The following is a 16,332-nucleotide window of genomic DNA, read 5'->3' as shown; positions in this document are numbered from 1 at the left end:
TAAATTCAGGTTTTTCCGATACATTTTTGTCATTAATTTTGAGAGTACCGGCAGATCTCCTATGGTGTTGCTCATAATGAGCCAGTGAAATAAAAAGACTTGCATTTCGATAGCACCTTTCACAACCTCAGGAAATCCCAAAACGCCTTACAGCCAATGAAGAGACTTTCAAGTGTAGTCATTGTTGTAATGTAGGGAAAGTAAAGCGTGACAGGGCGTGATGCTGATAGCGACTAGTCACAGCGTTACCCATGGTGCATCAATGATATGCGAAAGTGTGACATTCGAAACGTGGCAGGAAGTGAATGTGATGCCGGAAGTGCATCGCTGCACAGAAATCTTTTTAAATGGAGAGTTATTAAAGGAGGTAACATTCTACTTTGGTGACAGAGGGCAAAACCGATGCTTGCGGATGCACCCCACCCCGATTGCCCATCCGTTGTCCACATTCGCCCAGCTGAAGTCGAATGTCACCCCAAAAGGATGGTTCTTGAGTACTTTTATGAAACAGTGCAGTGACTTTCTTGCAAAAAGCCCAGGTGGTGAACTTGGGGGCCCAGTTGGTAAATGCGCTTTGCAGTTAGTGTGGAACTAAGTCACACTCACCAGGGAGAACAGGCCCCAGCAGGACGTATAGACAACCACCGTCTTGCTGTGCATTCAGACAGTCTAACAAGAACTTGCATTTGTAGAGCGCCTTTCGTGACTTCAGCGCTTTACAGCCAATGAAGCATTTTTTGAAATGTAGTCACTGTTGTAATGCAGGGAAGGGCAGCAGCAAATTGGCGCACAGCAAGCTCCCGTAAATAGCAGTGAGATCAATGAGCAGATATTCAGTTTTAGTAACGTTGGTTAAGGGATAAAAATTGGCCCCAGGGCACCGGGGAGAATGCCTCTGCTCTTCTTCGAAATAGTGCCACGGGATCTTTTACGTCCACCTGAGGGAGCCGACGGGCCCTCAGTTTAACATCTCGTCTGAAACACGGCACCTCCAACAGTGCAGACTCCCTCAGTCACCATCATCAGAGGGCAGTACCTTGAAACGAGGATGACTTGCTTCCACGCCAAAAAGGGAATGAGTTCATAGGTGTTTCGAGGGTCCCGAACTGCATGTTGAAGGGTGGAAGATGCCTGTGCGTGGATTTTTTTAACGTGTGGTGGCCGTTGCACACCAGTCACCACACGTGGGCTTGACAGAGCTCGGTCTTGGTCCAGTAGCAAGGATTAACCAAGGCGGCTGGAGACCAGCTCTGCTGCACGGACCTAATGCGCACACTTGTCGCAGTGTTGGCTAACCCTAGGCCCTCACCCCTTCTGGGCCCAGAACTCACGCCTCGATAACTTTGCTCTACAATCTCTCACCGCTCCTTCGCCCCGACCTCGCCGCTCCAGTTGTACCTGCCCGCACTCCAATCAGCGACCTGGATTTGGGGGACGCCGAATCCAGTCGTCCTCTTTACAGCCGCTGCCCTCCTGCAGCAGCACGCGCAGCTCCCTGCAGTGGCATGCCGCTGCACGTTGCTCCCTCTAATGGGCCCAGCCTGCTGATGGTCTTGCAAGCCCGGACCATTCCGATTTCCGGGCCGGGCCACCGCAAGCTGCTCCCTCTAATATTAATCCTCTTTTGAAAGTCATATGGCTTTCACTTCAACAACCTATTCATCGCAGCCTATAAATAAACAGCAAGCAGCTGGGTATTCTGCAACCTGCAGACAAAGTAGATGTTTTAAACCCTGGAGTATAGAAAAAGTTCCAAAATCAACAGTGTAAAAAGAATCATTTAGAAGTTTGAAATATTCAATACCACAGTGTAGAATTCTAGGAAGAGACAGATATTCAATTAGCTGATGTGGCTCTTTTGTTGAAATTTGCCCACAGTGCACGAATGGGTAAAATATGCTTCAGTACTGCACTGGGAGTGTCGGCCTAGATTTTTGTGCTCAGGTTTCTGGAGTGGGTCTCGAACCCACAACCTTCTGGCTCCAGAGGCGAGCGAATGATACCCATCATCATCATCATAGGCAGTCCCTCGAAATAGAGAAAGACTTGCTTCCACTCTAAAAGTGAGTTCTCAGGTGACTGTACAGTCCAATGCGGGAATTACAGTCTCTGTCACAGGTGGGACAGACAGTGGTTGAAGGAAAAGGTGGGCGGGGAGTCTGGTTTACCGCTCGCTCCTTCCGCTGCCTGCGCTTGATTTCTGCATGCTCTCGGCGATGAGATGTCCAGCGACTTCCCGAATGCACTTCCTCCACTTTGAGCGATCTTGGGCCAGTGATTCCCAGGTGTCGGTGGGGATGTTGCACTTTATCAAGGAGGCTTTGAAGGTGTCCTTGTAATGTTTCCTTTGCCCACCTGGGGCTCGCTTGCCGTGTCGGAGCTCCCGAGTAGAACGTTTGCTTTGGGCGTCTACCCACTGAACAATAGGCAGACACGCCAGTCTTCAGCTCCGCCCCACATCCTGCCCAAATACAAGCCAGGGATGAAAAAAGAAGGCTGAGGGGTGACCTAATAGAGGTCTTCAAAATTATGAAAGGTTTTGATAGAGTGGATACAGAGAGAATGTTTTCACTTGTGGGGAAGAGCATAACTAGAGATCATCGATATAAGATAGTCACCAAAAAATCCAATAGGGAATTCAGAAGAAAATTCTTTACCCAAAGAGTGGTGAGAATGTGGAACTCGCTACACAGGGAGTGGTTGAAGTGAATAGTATAGATGCATTTAAGGGGAGGTTGGACAAGCACATGGGGGAGACGGGAACAGAGAATTATGCTGATAGATTTAGATGACGCAAGACGGGAGGAGGCTCAATGGAGCATAAACACCGGCATGGACTGGTTGGGCCCAATGGCCTGTTTCTGTGCCGTATATCCTGTATAATCTGTTGAATGGTTGGCTCATACTGTGGTACTACAGCCAGAATGGAAGCCTGCATTGCAACAGGTAATGGATGTAAAAAAAATTCTTCCTGTTAAAGATGGGTTGTGTGATTATACAGACAAAGAAAGCAGCAAACAGTGAAACCCCACCCCCAGCCTCTCATTAACATCTGAATGAGCTCAGCCACTGTAATCTACAAACACCATTGTCCTGTATCTCGGACAGGCAGGGATGGGACAAGGGTTTAGAGGTGCTTTTACTTTTGACCCGCCTGCAGTTGGCATGGCAAACAACGATGTCAGAGGTCACGCTGCTAAAACTGGCATCTTTATTCCCACCTTGTCAGCTATAGCTCAGTGGTTAGCACACTTACCTCTGAGTCAGAAGGTTGTGGGGCTCATATCACACTCCAGCAACTTGAGCACAAAAATTCAGGCTGAAACTCCCAGTGCAGTGCTGAGGGAGCGCTGCACTGTCGGAGGTGCTGTCTTTCAGATGAGACGTTAAACTGAGGTCCCGTCTGCTCCCTCAGGTGGATGTAAAAGATCTCATGACCACTATTTCCAAGAAGAGCAGGGGAGTTATCCCCGGTCTCCTGGGCCAATATTTATCCCTCAATCAACATCACTAAAAACAGATTATCTGGTCATTATCACGTCGCTGTGTGTGGGAGCTTGCGGTGCGCAAATTGGCTGCCGCGTTTCCCACATTTCAACAGCGACTGCACTTCTAAAGCACTTCATTGGCTGTAAAGTGCTTTGAGACATCCGGTGGTAATGAAAGGCGCTATATAAATGCGTCTTAGCACCTTAGAACGGAAGTGCCACAGAAAGAAAGACGAACATTTATACAGAGTGTCAGGGTGTCACAAAGCCAATGAAGTATCATACATTACTACACAGGTGAGGGGGCGGGAAAGCTCCCTGTCATGTTTGTTTATGCACGCTCCCTTTAATGGGCTGCCTGGCCCATTTAAATTTTCGCGCATGATCGGTTTCTTGCATTGACAAGCCGCTGAGCGGCCTGCTGGGGGACAGATTGGCACAGCTTAGTGGGAACATTGGTGGGGTGGGGGAATCGGATATAATTGACACATCGTGCGTAACGCTGTGACCAGTCATTATATGTATTAGTACACATATAGGGGTAAACATGAGCTTATCCAAAACCCGGCAGCCCGTGTCCTAAATCGCACCAAGTCCCACTCACCCATCACCCATGTGCTCGCTGACCTACATTGGCTCCCGGTTAAGCCCTGATTTCAAAATTTTCATCCTTGGTTCCAAATCCCTCCATGGCCTCGCCCCTCCCCATCTCTGTAACCTCCTACCATCCTCCGAGATCTCTGCGCTTCTCTAATTCTGGCCACTTGCACATCCCTGATTATAATCGCTCCACCATTGGAGGCCATGCCTTCGGCTGCCTGGGCCCGAAGCTCTGGAATTCCCTCCCTTAACCTCTCCACCTTTAAGACGCTCCTTATAACCTACTTCTTTGGTCAAGCTTTTGGCCACCAGTCCTAATATCTCCTTATATGACTCCTTTTTTGATAATCGTTCCTGTGGAGAACCTTGCGATGTTTTACTGCATTAAAGGTGCTGTGCAAATGCAGATTGTGGTTGGGATGTATTATATGTTAGTGCACAGGGTGTGGGTATAGTGTCAGACTAGATTATATACTTAAGTCTCTGGAGTGGGACTTGAACCCATGATCTGACTCTGAGATAAGAGAGATCCAATGAGCCACGGAGATCTGCAAGTGTTTTGATATCTAACATAGTTCAGATCTCAGATGCGGTTACACAGGGTGAACATTACGGAAAGAACGAGGCCCCTGCCTCAGCTCATGTCTCCCTCCTTTCTTCCTCAGCCCAGAGACGGAAAGTTTGCCAAGAAGCTCCAGAGAAACCATTACCAGCACCAGAAGAAAGTCATACAGGCCATGGAAGAGTGAGTAGAATCATAGAATCATAGAATGGTTACAGCACGGAAGAAGGCCATTCGACCCATCGGGTCCGTGCCGACTCTCAGCTAGTCCCACTCCCCTGCCCTTTCCCCGTAGCCTTGATAAGATTGAGTCTGCCTCCACCACCCTTTCAGGCAGTGCATTTCAAAACTCACTGCGTAAAAAAGCTTTTTCCTACATGGAAACATAGAAACATAGAAAATAGGTGCAGGAGTAGGCCATTCGGCCCTTCGAGCCTGCACCGCCATTCAATGAGTTCATGGCTGAACATGCAACTTCAGTACCCCATTCCTGCTTTCTCGCCATACCCCTTGATCTCCCTAATAGTAAGGACTTCATCTAACTCCTTTTTGAATATATTCAGTGAATTGGTCTCAACAACTTTCTGTGGTACATCGCCTGTCCTACATCGCCTTTGGTTCTTTTGCCAATCACCTTAAATCTGTGTCCTCTGGTTCTCGACCCCTCCGCCAATGGGAACAGTTTCTCTCTGGCTCAGTGGGCAGCAGACTCGCCTTTGAGTAGGCAGGTTGTGGGTTCAAGTCCCCACTCCAGGAACTTGAGCACAAAAATCTCTGTCCAGACCCCCCATGATTTTGAACACCTCTATCAAATCTCCTCTCAAACTTCTCAAGGAGAACAACCCCAGCTTCTCCAGTCTATCCACGTAACTGAAATCCCTCATTCCTGGATTCATTCTGGTAAATCTTTTCTGCACCTTCTCTGAGGCCTTATCATCCTTCCTAAAGTGCAGTGCCCAGAATTGGACACAATACTCCAGTTGGGACCAAACCAGTGTTTTATACAGGTTCGTTATAATTTCTATACCTCGACTTATGAAGCCCAGGTTCCCATAAGCTTTTTGAAAAGAAAGACTTTCACGACCACCGGACATCTCAAAGCGCTTTACAACCAATGAAGTACTTTTGGAGTGTAGTCACTGTCGTAATGTGGCAGCCAATTTGCACACAGCAATCTCCCACAAACAGCAGTGTGATAATGGCCAGATAATCTTTCTTTTTGTTATGTTGATTGAGGGATAAATATTGGCCAGGACATTGGGGATAACTCCCCTGCTCTTCTTCGAAATAGTGCCATGGAATGTTTTACGTCCACCTGAGAGGGCAGACAGGGCCTCGGTTTAATGTCTCATCCGAAAGGCGGCACCTCCGACAGTGCAGCACTCTCTCAGCACTGCACTGGGTGTCAGCTTAGATTTTTGTGCTCAAGTTCCTGGAGTGGGGACTTGAACCCACAACCTGCCTACTCAAAGGCGAGTGTGCTGCCCCATGAGCCACAGTTGGCACTGTTCTTTTTAAACTGGTTTCTCAACCTACCCTGCCACCTTCAACGATGTATGCACGCATACCCCCAGGTCTCTCTGTTCATGCTCATTCTTTAGGATTGTGGTTTATATGTCCTATCCTCATTCATTCTACCGAAATGCAACACTCCCAACTTTTCATTTATTTTTCACTTTAAATAAGAAGCTTGTTTTCTTTTCTGCTCAGGCTCCTTCCCACATGACCTGTGGGTTAGAGCGTGCGGACCGAACCTCCTCACAGGCCTCTGCTCCGAATGTGCCGTTGGGAGATGTATCCTCAATGTTCCTCCCTGCAAGGTCCTGGTCTCAGCTGCGCCTGAGATAGGGAACTCAGCGAAGGCGATTTACACCCCGTGTGTTCAAGGTCCTGTGTGTTCCACCTCCATAGTGCCTTTGCAAAATTGCTCATGCCATTAAAATAGTTCCTGAGCTCGGAGTCCACGACCATTGCCTGGGGCCTAAGCTCTAGAATTCCCTCCCTAAACCTCTCCGCCTCTCTCTCCTCCTTTAAGACACTCCTTAAAACATATCTCTTTGACCAAGCTTTTGGTCACCTGTCCCAATATCTCCTTACGGGGCTCGTTGTCAAATTTTGTTTGATGATGGCTCCTGTGAAGTGACTCGGGATGTTTTACTATGTTAAACAACGTGTATTTATATAGCGCCTTTAACATAGTGAGACATCTCAAGGCGCTTCACAGGAGTGTTATGAGATTAAAAAAATTTGACACTGAGCCGCATAAGTAGAAATTAGAGCAGGTGAAGGAGGTATGTTTCAAGGAGAGTCTTGAAAGAGGAAAGAGAGGTAGAGAGGCGGAGAGGTTTAGGGAGGGAGTTCCAGAGCTTGGGGCCCAGGCAGCTGAAGGCACGGCCACCGATGGTGGAGCGATTATAATCAGGGATCCTCAAGAGGTCAGAATTAGAGGAGCGCAGACATCTCGAGGGATTGTCGGGCTGGAGGAGAGAAACGTGCTATATCAATGCAAGTTGTTGTTGTTGTTGTTTGTGTTCAAACACTCACACCCACCCCGTGGAAGCGGCTGGGGCTGGTTACTGTGTTCCAGGCACTATATAAAAGGTGCAAATTGTTGTTGCCAGACTTAGTACTGAGGGTGGTCAGACCCTGATCAGGAGCAGGAACCCTGGGCTGTCCTTCCGATCCCCGAGATCAGAAGGTCTGCAGCCAATCAGTCGGCCTGCTCCCACTCCAGTTGAAAGTTGCTGACTCCTCAATGACTGGGGAGCAAACCTTCCCATTGATATTGTTTTCTTCGGGCACAGACTAGGGTCACCAACTCTGATTGGACGCCTTCCTGGAGGTTTGATCACATGACCTCCTGCCTCCAAGGCCCCGTCAAACAGCCACATTTCCTCCCCCATCCCCAATATTTTTTAAACTAATAAACAAGTGTTGAAAGAAAATAGCGGTGGGGGGAGGGAGGGGCGGTGGGGAGAGAAGCACCATTTGTTCTGCCTAATATAGTTGCTCGCAGGAGATTAATATCCTTGGGCCAATATTTATCCCTTGCCCAACATCACTAAAACAGATAATCTGGTCATTATCATATTGGTGTTTGTGGGAGCTTGCTGTGCACAAAATGGCTGCCGCGTTTCCTACGTTAGAACAGTGACTGCACTTCAAAACGTTGTAAACGCTTTGTGACATCCTGAGGTCGTGAAAGGCGCTATATAAATGCAAAGTCTTTCTTAATTCTTGGAGACTGCAGGACAATCCTGGAGGGTTGACAACCGTAGCAAAGACAACAACAACAACAACTTGTAATTATATAGCACCTTTAACATAGTGAAACATCCCAAGGTGCTTCACAGGAGTATTATGAGAATAAAACCATGTGACACGGTGCCGCATAACTAGAATAACATAAATTAGCGCAGGTGGTCAAAAGCTTGGTCAAACAGGTTGGTTTTAAGCAGTGTCTTGAAGGAGGAGGAAGAGATAGAGAGGCGGAGAGGTTTAGGGAGGGAGTTCCAGAGCTTGGGGCCCAGGCAACAGAAGGCACGGCCACCGATGGTGGAGTGATTATAATCAGGGATGCTCAAGAGGGCAGAATTAGAGGAGCGCAGTATCTCGCGTGGGGGTGGGGGGGGTTTGTGGGGCTGGAGGAGATTACAGAGGTAGGGAGGGGCGAGGCCATGGAGGGATTTGAAAATAAGGATGAGAATTTTGAAATCGAGGCGTTGCTTAACCGGGAGCCAATGTAGGTCGGCGAGCACAATGAATCCTTTGGTTTTTCTGGCTTCACACGAGCTGAGGATGGCAGGGCATCTGGTCATAGACTGCTTCTCTGAGGTCTGCTGGCTAATCCCAGTCGGAGACACTGATTTGCCTCGTTGTCTTTTCTCGACCCCAGGGGTGAATCCAAGGCCCGGATGAAGCAGATGTCCACAGAGTCCGAGGCGGAGAATGAAAACGGGGAATACACTGTCTACGAATGTCCTGGTCTGGCCCCGGTAAGTCACTTCCTGCAATGAAATATTTTTCCTTTCTTGTCCTCTATTTTATTCCATGCAAGCATAGAATGCCACGATATTTACAGCACAGAAACAGGCCATTGGGTCCAACAGGTCCATTGCTGGTGCTTATGCTCCACACGAGCCTCCTCTCACCCTAAATCATGTCGCCCTATCAGCACATCCCTTTATTCTTTTCTCCCTCATATGTTTATCTAGCTTCCCCTAAAATGTACCTCTGCTAGTCACCTCAACTGCTCCCTGTGGTAGCAAGTTCCACATTCATAAGAATAAGAACATAAGAAATAGGAGCAGGAGTCGACCATATGGCCCCTCGAGCCTGCTCCACCATTCAATACGGTGATAGCTGATCATTGACCTCAACCCCACTTTCATGCCCGCTCCCCATTCTCACCGCTCTCTGAGCAAAATAGTTTCTCCTGAATTTCCTTTTGCATTTATTAGCGACTATATTATATTTACGGCCCCCAGTTTTGGATTCCTCCACAAGTGGAAACATTTTCTCTGTGTCAAACCCTTCATAAGCTTAAAGACCTCTATCAGGTCATCCCTCAATCTTCCCTTTTCCAGACTAAAAGAACCCCAGCTTTTTCCTGATAGGTATAACCTCTCAATTCTGGTGGCCTCCTTTTGCTCCTTGTGAATCTTTTGTGCCTCTATTGGTGTGTGAAAGCAAGACACGTGGGACCCTTTTCAGACTCCTTCCCTCCCTGTTTTTTTAATATGGAGACCACAACAGTGCACAGTACTCTAAGTGTGGTCTAACCAAGGTTCGGTACAAGTTTAACATAACGTCTCTGCTTTTCAATTCTATCACTCCAGAAATGAACCCCAGTGCTTTGCTTACATTTTTTGGCAGCTCTGTTAACTTTTACTGATTTGTGAATCTGTACCCCTTGATTCCTTTGCTCCTCTGCCCCATTTAGACTCTTGTAACCATCTATGATTCTATGCACTAAGCAGGGACACTGTTAGAACTCTCGCATCTGAGTCAGAAGGTTGTGGGTTGAAGTCCCACTCCGGGGACTTGAGCAGGAAAAATCTCATCATCATCATAGGCAGTCCCTCGGAATCGAGGAAGACTTGCTTCCACTCTTAAAATGAGTCCACTACGAGAACAACAGTCCCTGTCACAGGTGGGGCAGATAGTCATCGAGGATAAGAGAGGGAGGGTGGGACTGGTTTGCCGCACACTCTTTCCGCTGCCCACGTTTGATTTCTGCATGCTCTCGGCGATGAGACTCGAGGTGCTCAGCGCCCTCCCGGATGCACTTCCTCCACTTAGGGCGGTCTTTGGCCAGGGACTCCCAGGTGTCAGTGGGGGATGTCGCACTTTATCAGGGAGGCTTTGAGGGTGCCCTTGTAGCGTTTCCTCAGCCCACCTTTGGCTCATTGCCGTGAAGGAGCTCCGAGTAGAGCGCTTGCTTTGAAAGTCTCGTGTCTGGCCTGCACTGTCGGCGGTGTCATCTTTCGGACGAGACATTAAATCGAGATCCCGTCTGCTCTCTCAAGTGGATGTAAAAGATCCCATGACACTATTTCAAAGAGCAGGGGAGTTATCCCCAGTGTCCTGGGCCAATATTTATCCCTCAACCAACATAGCAAAAAAAACAGATTATCTGGTCATTGTCACATTGCTGTTTGTGGGAGCTTGCTGTGCGCAAATTGGCTGCCGCTTTTCCCACATTACAACAGTGACTACTCTCCAAAAGTACTTCATTGGCTGTAAAGCGCTTTGAGATGTCGGGTGGTTGTGAAAGGCGCTATATAAATCCAACTCTTCCTTTTGTATTAAAAGGTATAGTGGCTTCCTTATTCCTCCTACCAAAATGCACCACCTCACATTTATCTATATTGAAATTAATTTGCCAATCACACGCCCATTCTGCAAGTTTATTAACCGCCTTTATTTATGCTATGGATTTTATTTTTCTCATCTTCTATTTTAGTCCATACAAGCAAGAAAATCTCTCTAAGTGGCAGCTCTCTCCCCTGTTACCAACACATTTATTAACCTATTGAAGCAGCTCCACCGGTGTCCCAATGGATTATTTATACCACCTGACAAAGTAACGAGCCTTACGGACCAGGCTGGATCCTCAGTCTCTGCTCGGTCCGTGAATCATAGAATCATAGAACAGGTACAGCACGGAAGGAAGCCATTCTGCCCATCGAACCCATGCCGGCTCTCCGCAAGAGCACCTCAGCTAGAGACACTCCCCTGCCCTTTCCCCATAGTCCTGCAAAACATTTTTTTTCTTTCAGGCGCTTATCCAATTCCCTTTTGAAAGCCATGATTGAGTCTGCCTCCACCACCCTCTCGGGCAGTGCATTCCAGATCCCAACCACTCGCTGCGTAAAAAAGTTTTTCCTCATGGTCTTATGTTCTTATGTTCTCATGTCGCCAATCATCTTATGGCGAGAAAGCAGGAATGGGGTACTGAAGTTGCGTGTTCAGCCATGAGCTCATTGAATGGCGGTGCAGGCTAGAAGGGCCGAATGGCCTACTCCTGCATCTATTTTCTATGTTTCTATGTAAATCTGTGTCCTCTGGTTCTTGACCCTGCCACCAATGGGAACAGTTTCTCTCCATCTACTCTAAAACAGACTGCTCACGATTTTGAACTCCTTTATCAAATCTACACTCAAACTTCTCTGCTCTAAGGAAAACAACCCCAGCATCTCCAGTCTATCCACCGTAACTCAAGTCCCTCATCCCTGGAACCATGCTCCTAAATCTTTTCTGCACCCACTAAGGCCTTCACATCCTTCCTAAAGTGCGGTGCCCAGAATTGGACACAGTACCCCAGTGTTCCATGCGGGTTCATCATAATTTCCACGCTCTTGTACACGATGGGGGAGAAATTCATTCGCCTCTCAGTGGGGCGGTGTCCCCGGCGGAGCGGTAAATTTTGAGCCGCAAAATTCATCAGCTGGAGCCGGAGTTTGAAGCAGGGCGCTAAGGGAGGCGGTGCAAACCTCTTTTAGGATGCTAGGCTGGCTGAGCAAGGGAAAATCCCGAGCTAAACAGCCAGTCTTGGAGCGACCTAAGTGAAGCATGGTGGGGTGGGGGGGGGGGGGGACTGAAAAAAAACCACCAAAAACATCCACAATACATAACTCACGTCACCACAACATAAATCACAAAAAAATAACAATCGCACTTACCTGAGGTCGACATGACTTACCTCACAATGGTCGCTACAGCTTGGAATACCAGCTTTCACAGGCGGTCCCAGCAGGGCGCTCTATGGAGCACTATGGGTCGGGCACCATCCAAAAATCAACCGGTAATGCTCCACGCCCCAACGAAACTGGCACCGAATGTCCCGGTAGGTCGCTAGGAGCTGGCCACCCGCCAGTGCTTATCGCTGCCATTGCCTCCCCTCTGGGAAAAGACTGAAAATCCAACCCATTACCTCTAGTCATGGAGCCGAGGATCCCCTAAGCTTTTTTTAACTGCTTTCTCAACCTGTCCTGCCACCTTCAACGATTTGTACACATGTACCCCCAAGTCTCTCTCGGTTCAGACACCCGCTTTAGAATTGTACCATTTAGTTTATATGTCCTTTCCTCATTCTTTCTACCAAAATGTATCACTTCGCGCTTTTCGATGTTAAATTTCATCTGCCACATATGCGCCCATTCCACCAGCCTGTCTATGTCTCCCTGAAGTCTATCATCATCATTATCATCATCATTGTCATGTATGTAACCATCATGCCACGGTAATCTTCATGTAACTGTAACCTTCATGCAACTCCTGTACACTGTACTTATACCCTAGAAATGCACACAGGGGGTGAACTTGTGGGAGACATTCCTCACCTGGGTTTCCATGTATAAAAGGGGAGGTCCCACCCAGGGTCAGCACCGCTTGGTCCTGGGAATAAAGGTTACGGTCACTTAGTGACTGTGTCTGCAGTACATGCCTCGTGTGAGTTTGTAGTACGGTGCAGGGACACCACAATCATCATAGATAGTCCCTCGAAATTGAGGAAGACTTGCTTCCATTCTAAAAGTGAGTTCTCAGGTGACTGTACAGTCCAATACGGGAATTACAGTCTCTGTCACTGGGGCAGACAGTCGCTGAAGGAAAGGGTGGGTGGGGAGTCTGGTTTACCGCACGCTCCTTCCGCTGCCTGCGCTTGCTTTCTGCATGCTCTCGGCGATGAGACTCGAGGTGCTCAGCGCCCTCCCAGATGCTCTTCCTCCACTTAGGGCGGTCTTTGGCCAGGGACTCCCAGGTGTCAGTGGGGATGTTGCACTTTATCAAGAAGGCTTTGAGGGTGTCCTTGAAACATTTCCTCTGCCCATCTGGGGCTCGCTTGCCGTGTCGGAGCTCCGAGTAGAGCGTTTGCTTTGGGAGTCTTCTGTCGGGCATGCGGACAATGTAGCTCACTCAACGGAGCTGGTCGAGTGTGGTCAGTGCTTCGATGCTGGGGATCTTGGCCTGATCGAAAACACTGACATTGGCGGAGTCTATCACTGTCTTCCTCACTGTTCATTATACTTCCAAGTTTTGTGTCACCTGCAATATTTGAATTTGTGCCCTTTACACCCATTACATAATTACATAGAATTTACAGCACAGAAACAGACCATTCAGCCCAACTGGTGCTCCACACAAACCTCCTGTCCACCCTACTTCAGCTCACCCTGATCTCAGCTGGGGTGACAACATTGAGGAAACAATTTACCCAGGGTCCCCCTCATGATCACTAGCCAGTTATACCCCCACCAAACCGATGGAAAACTCACATACTTGGGCACCGGTTTCAGGACAGGATTGGGCTGGGTTGTGATCCGCCTCTCTTTCCTTCTTTACAACACTCGCCTAAACCAACCTCTTTGACCAAGCTTTTGGTCATTTGCCATAATATCTCATTATGTGTCAAATTGCATATGATAATGCTCCAGTGAAGTGCCTTGGGACATTTTACTACGTTAAAGGCAAGGTGTCCTTGTGCAAGAAACATAGAAAGCGAGCATGCAGGTACAGCAAGCAATAATGAAGGAAAATGGTATGTTGTCCTTTATTGCAAGGGGGTTGGAGTATAAGAGAAAGGGAGTCTTGTTACAATTGTACAGAGCCTTGGTGAGACCACACCTGGAGTACTGTGTAGAATGTTGGTCTCCTTGTCTAAGGAAGGATATACTTTATTTGGTGGCGGTGCAACAAAGGTTCACTAGATTGATTCCTGGGATGAGAGGGCTGTCTTATAATGCAAGATTGTGTAGAATGGGCCTGTACTCTGGAGTTTAGAAAAATGAGAGGTGATCTCATTGAAACATACAAGATTCCCTTGGTAGAAGGGTCAATAACCAGAGGGCATAGATTTAAAGTAATTGGGGGGAGGTATAGAGGAGATTTGTTTTTGAGGTAAAGAGGAGATATGAGGGGAAATGTCTTTACCCAGGGGGTGATGGGGATCTGGAACTCCCTGCCTGAAAAGGTGATAGAGGCAGAAAGTCTCACCACATTTTTAAAATACTTGGATGTGCACTTGAAGTACCGTAACTTACAGGGCTATGGACCTAGAGCTGGAAAGTGGGATTAGGCTGGATGGCTCTTGGTCGGCCGGCGCAGACATGATGGGCCGAAATGGCCTCCCTCCGTGCTGTAAATTTCTATGATTCTATGATTTTGAAGGGGATTGACAGGGTAGATGCTGAGAGGTTGTTTTCCCCTGGCTGGGGAGTCTAGAACTAGGGGGCACAGTCTCAGGATAAGGGGTCGGCCATTTAAGACAGAGATGAGGAGGAATTTCTTCACTCAGAGGGTTGTGAATCTTTGGAATTCTCTGCCCCAGAGGGCTGTGGATGCTGAGTCTCTGAACATATTCAACACTGAGATAGATAGAGTTTTGAAGTCTAGGGGAATCAAGGGTTATGGAGATCGGGCAGGAAAGTGGGGTTGAGGTCGATGATCAGCCATGATCTTATTGAATGGCGGAGCAGGCTCGAGGGATGGTAGGGCCTACTCCTGCTCCTATTTCTTATGTCCTTATATATAAAGTCAAGTTGTTGGTGTTGTTGTTGTTGTTGTTCTGTTTACTTCAGTGACTGGTTGTAACCTTCTGTTTCCGATCCAGACGGGAGAGATGGAGATTCACAACCCGCTGTTCGATAGCTCATTCCTCCGAGGCGGCTCATCCGACAAGCAGAACTAAGGCCTTGCCCCGCCAAGCCCATCCTGAGCGCATGACGAGAGCGTCAGTCGACAGCAGAGCTCTTTCCTCCTCTGCTTTCTTCTTTTGGAACGTGGTCAAGGGATGTCGTGTCGCTGTTGGCTTGGGGGGGGTGAATCTCCTCCGGGGCTCTCCCGTTCCCCTGCCGTTCGACGGGAAACCCCGTTCGCGGGCATTAAGTTGCTGCAGCAGAACGGGCGAGGCCCTCATGAAAATCACCCTCGCAGTCCATGCAAAATTCTTAGAGCTCCCCTGGTGGCTGGAGTAGTTCAGTGCACTGCCTGGTGCCCCACTGAGCCACGAGGACCTGGGGGCGCTCCCAGGTTCGACCCCTAGTTGGTGCTGAATGGAAGCGATGGCGACTCGGTTGGTGGTGGTGGTCGGGATATTAGAATCGACCGCAGTGTCCCCTGCGTTAGGGAGGAGGGATGCCCATCCAGTGTTCCCGTACCCTAATCACTATCCAGGAACGCTAGTTTGGCCAGCGTGAGTACGTGGACCTCAGCTGAGGAAAGGACCGGGCACAGCTGAGATGCCGCCCATCCACGACCTGAGCTCGCCTGGGAAGATTTATCTCATGGCAAATGTACCAGAGGCTCTCCAGTCTCCCATCGAGAATCAGAAGCTGTCACGAGAGGCAGACTTTTTTAACGATGCATCCTTCAAAAAAAAATTGATCGAAATTCCAAATCCAACCAACTCTTTAAACAACCAGTGGGGTCTCTGACCACCTGTCCAATGTTCACTCCGACCCTCGCTCCATTCTCCAATCCAACTTCAGTCGCTCCACCCACTGCTCAGGCTGCCAACTCTGGTTGGACATAATTCCTGGAGGTCGCATCACGTGACCTCTCGCCTCCAGCCGGCCCGCCCAATCACACAACCGTGACCCTGTCCCTCCCCCACCGTCGCCAATCTCCAATATCTTTAAAACTGCGGGAGTTCCTTCACCACGTGGACTGCAGCGGTTCAAGAAGGCGGCTCACCACCATCTTCTCAAGGGGCAATGAGGGATGGGCAATAAATGCCGGCCTTGGCAGTGACACCCACATCCCAGGAATGAATTTAAAAAAACGAATAAACAAAAACGTTCAAACAATTTTATTTTATGAACATTCTTTTAAAGCCCCCCAATATTTTTCTCCTGGGTGTTTCTCTTGGAGACTCCCAGATAGTCCTGGAGGGATGGCAGCCCTTACTAACCGCAGCAGGGAGGGATGGGAGCCACAGGATGGGCGCACATTATCAATAAAACTCAGCTTATCTTTGCTATGTTGCAGTGATTGTCTTCATTGTCCTAGGGTAGCCTGCGCAGTCACCTGATTGTTTAGGAGTCCAGCTTTATTGACGTCTGGCCCAGCAGCCCCACCAACAGTCAGTCGCCAGGTTACAACACAAAACACATGCGTCTAATTACGAGAAAAGGCTGGAGAAGCTGTGATTGCTCCCCTAAGCACAGAGAAGGTTAAGGGTAG

General features: G+C 48.5%; 1 protein-coding gene across 1 annotated transcript in view; it reads left to right on the top strand.

Moving 5' to 3' along the window:
- LOC139230121 (neural proliferation differentiation and control protein 1-like) overlaps positions 1-16,088 on the top strand; it is a 66,071-nt gene extending 49,983 nt beyond the window's left edge. Inside the window, exons 9-11 of the mRNA XM_070861963.1 lie at positions 4,754-4,833; positions 8,546-8,645; positions 14,762-16,088. Of these exons, the coding sequence (XP_070718064.1) occupies positions 4,754-4,833; positions 8,546-8,645; positions 14,762-14,839 (258 nt within the window). The 3' untranslated portion in view covers positions 14,840-16,088. The remainder of the gene's footprint in view (positions 1-4,753; positions 4,834-8,545; positions 8,646-14,761) is intronic.
- The last annotated feature ends 244 nt before the right edge of the window (positions 16,089-16,332 follow it).

This window comes from Pristiophorus japonicus, chromosome 19, assembly GCF_044704955.1.
Source record: "Pristiophorus japonicus isolate sPriJap1 chromosome 19, sPriJap1.hap1, whole genome shotgun sequence".
Taxonomy (NCBI): domain Eukaryota; kingdom Metazoa; phylum Chordata; class Chondrichthyes; family Pristiophoridae; genus Pristiophorus; species Pristiophorus japonicus.
Note: the sequence above shows the minus strand (reverse complement) of the source record. Positions and strands in the feature narration are given on the sequence as shown.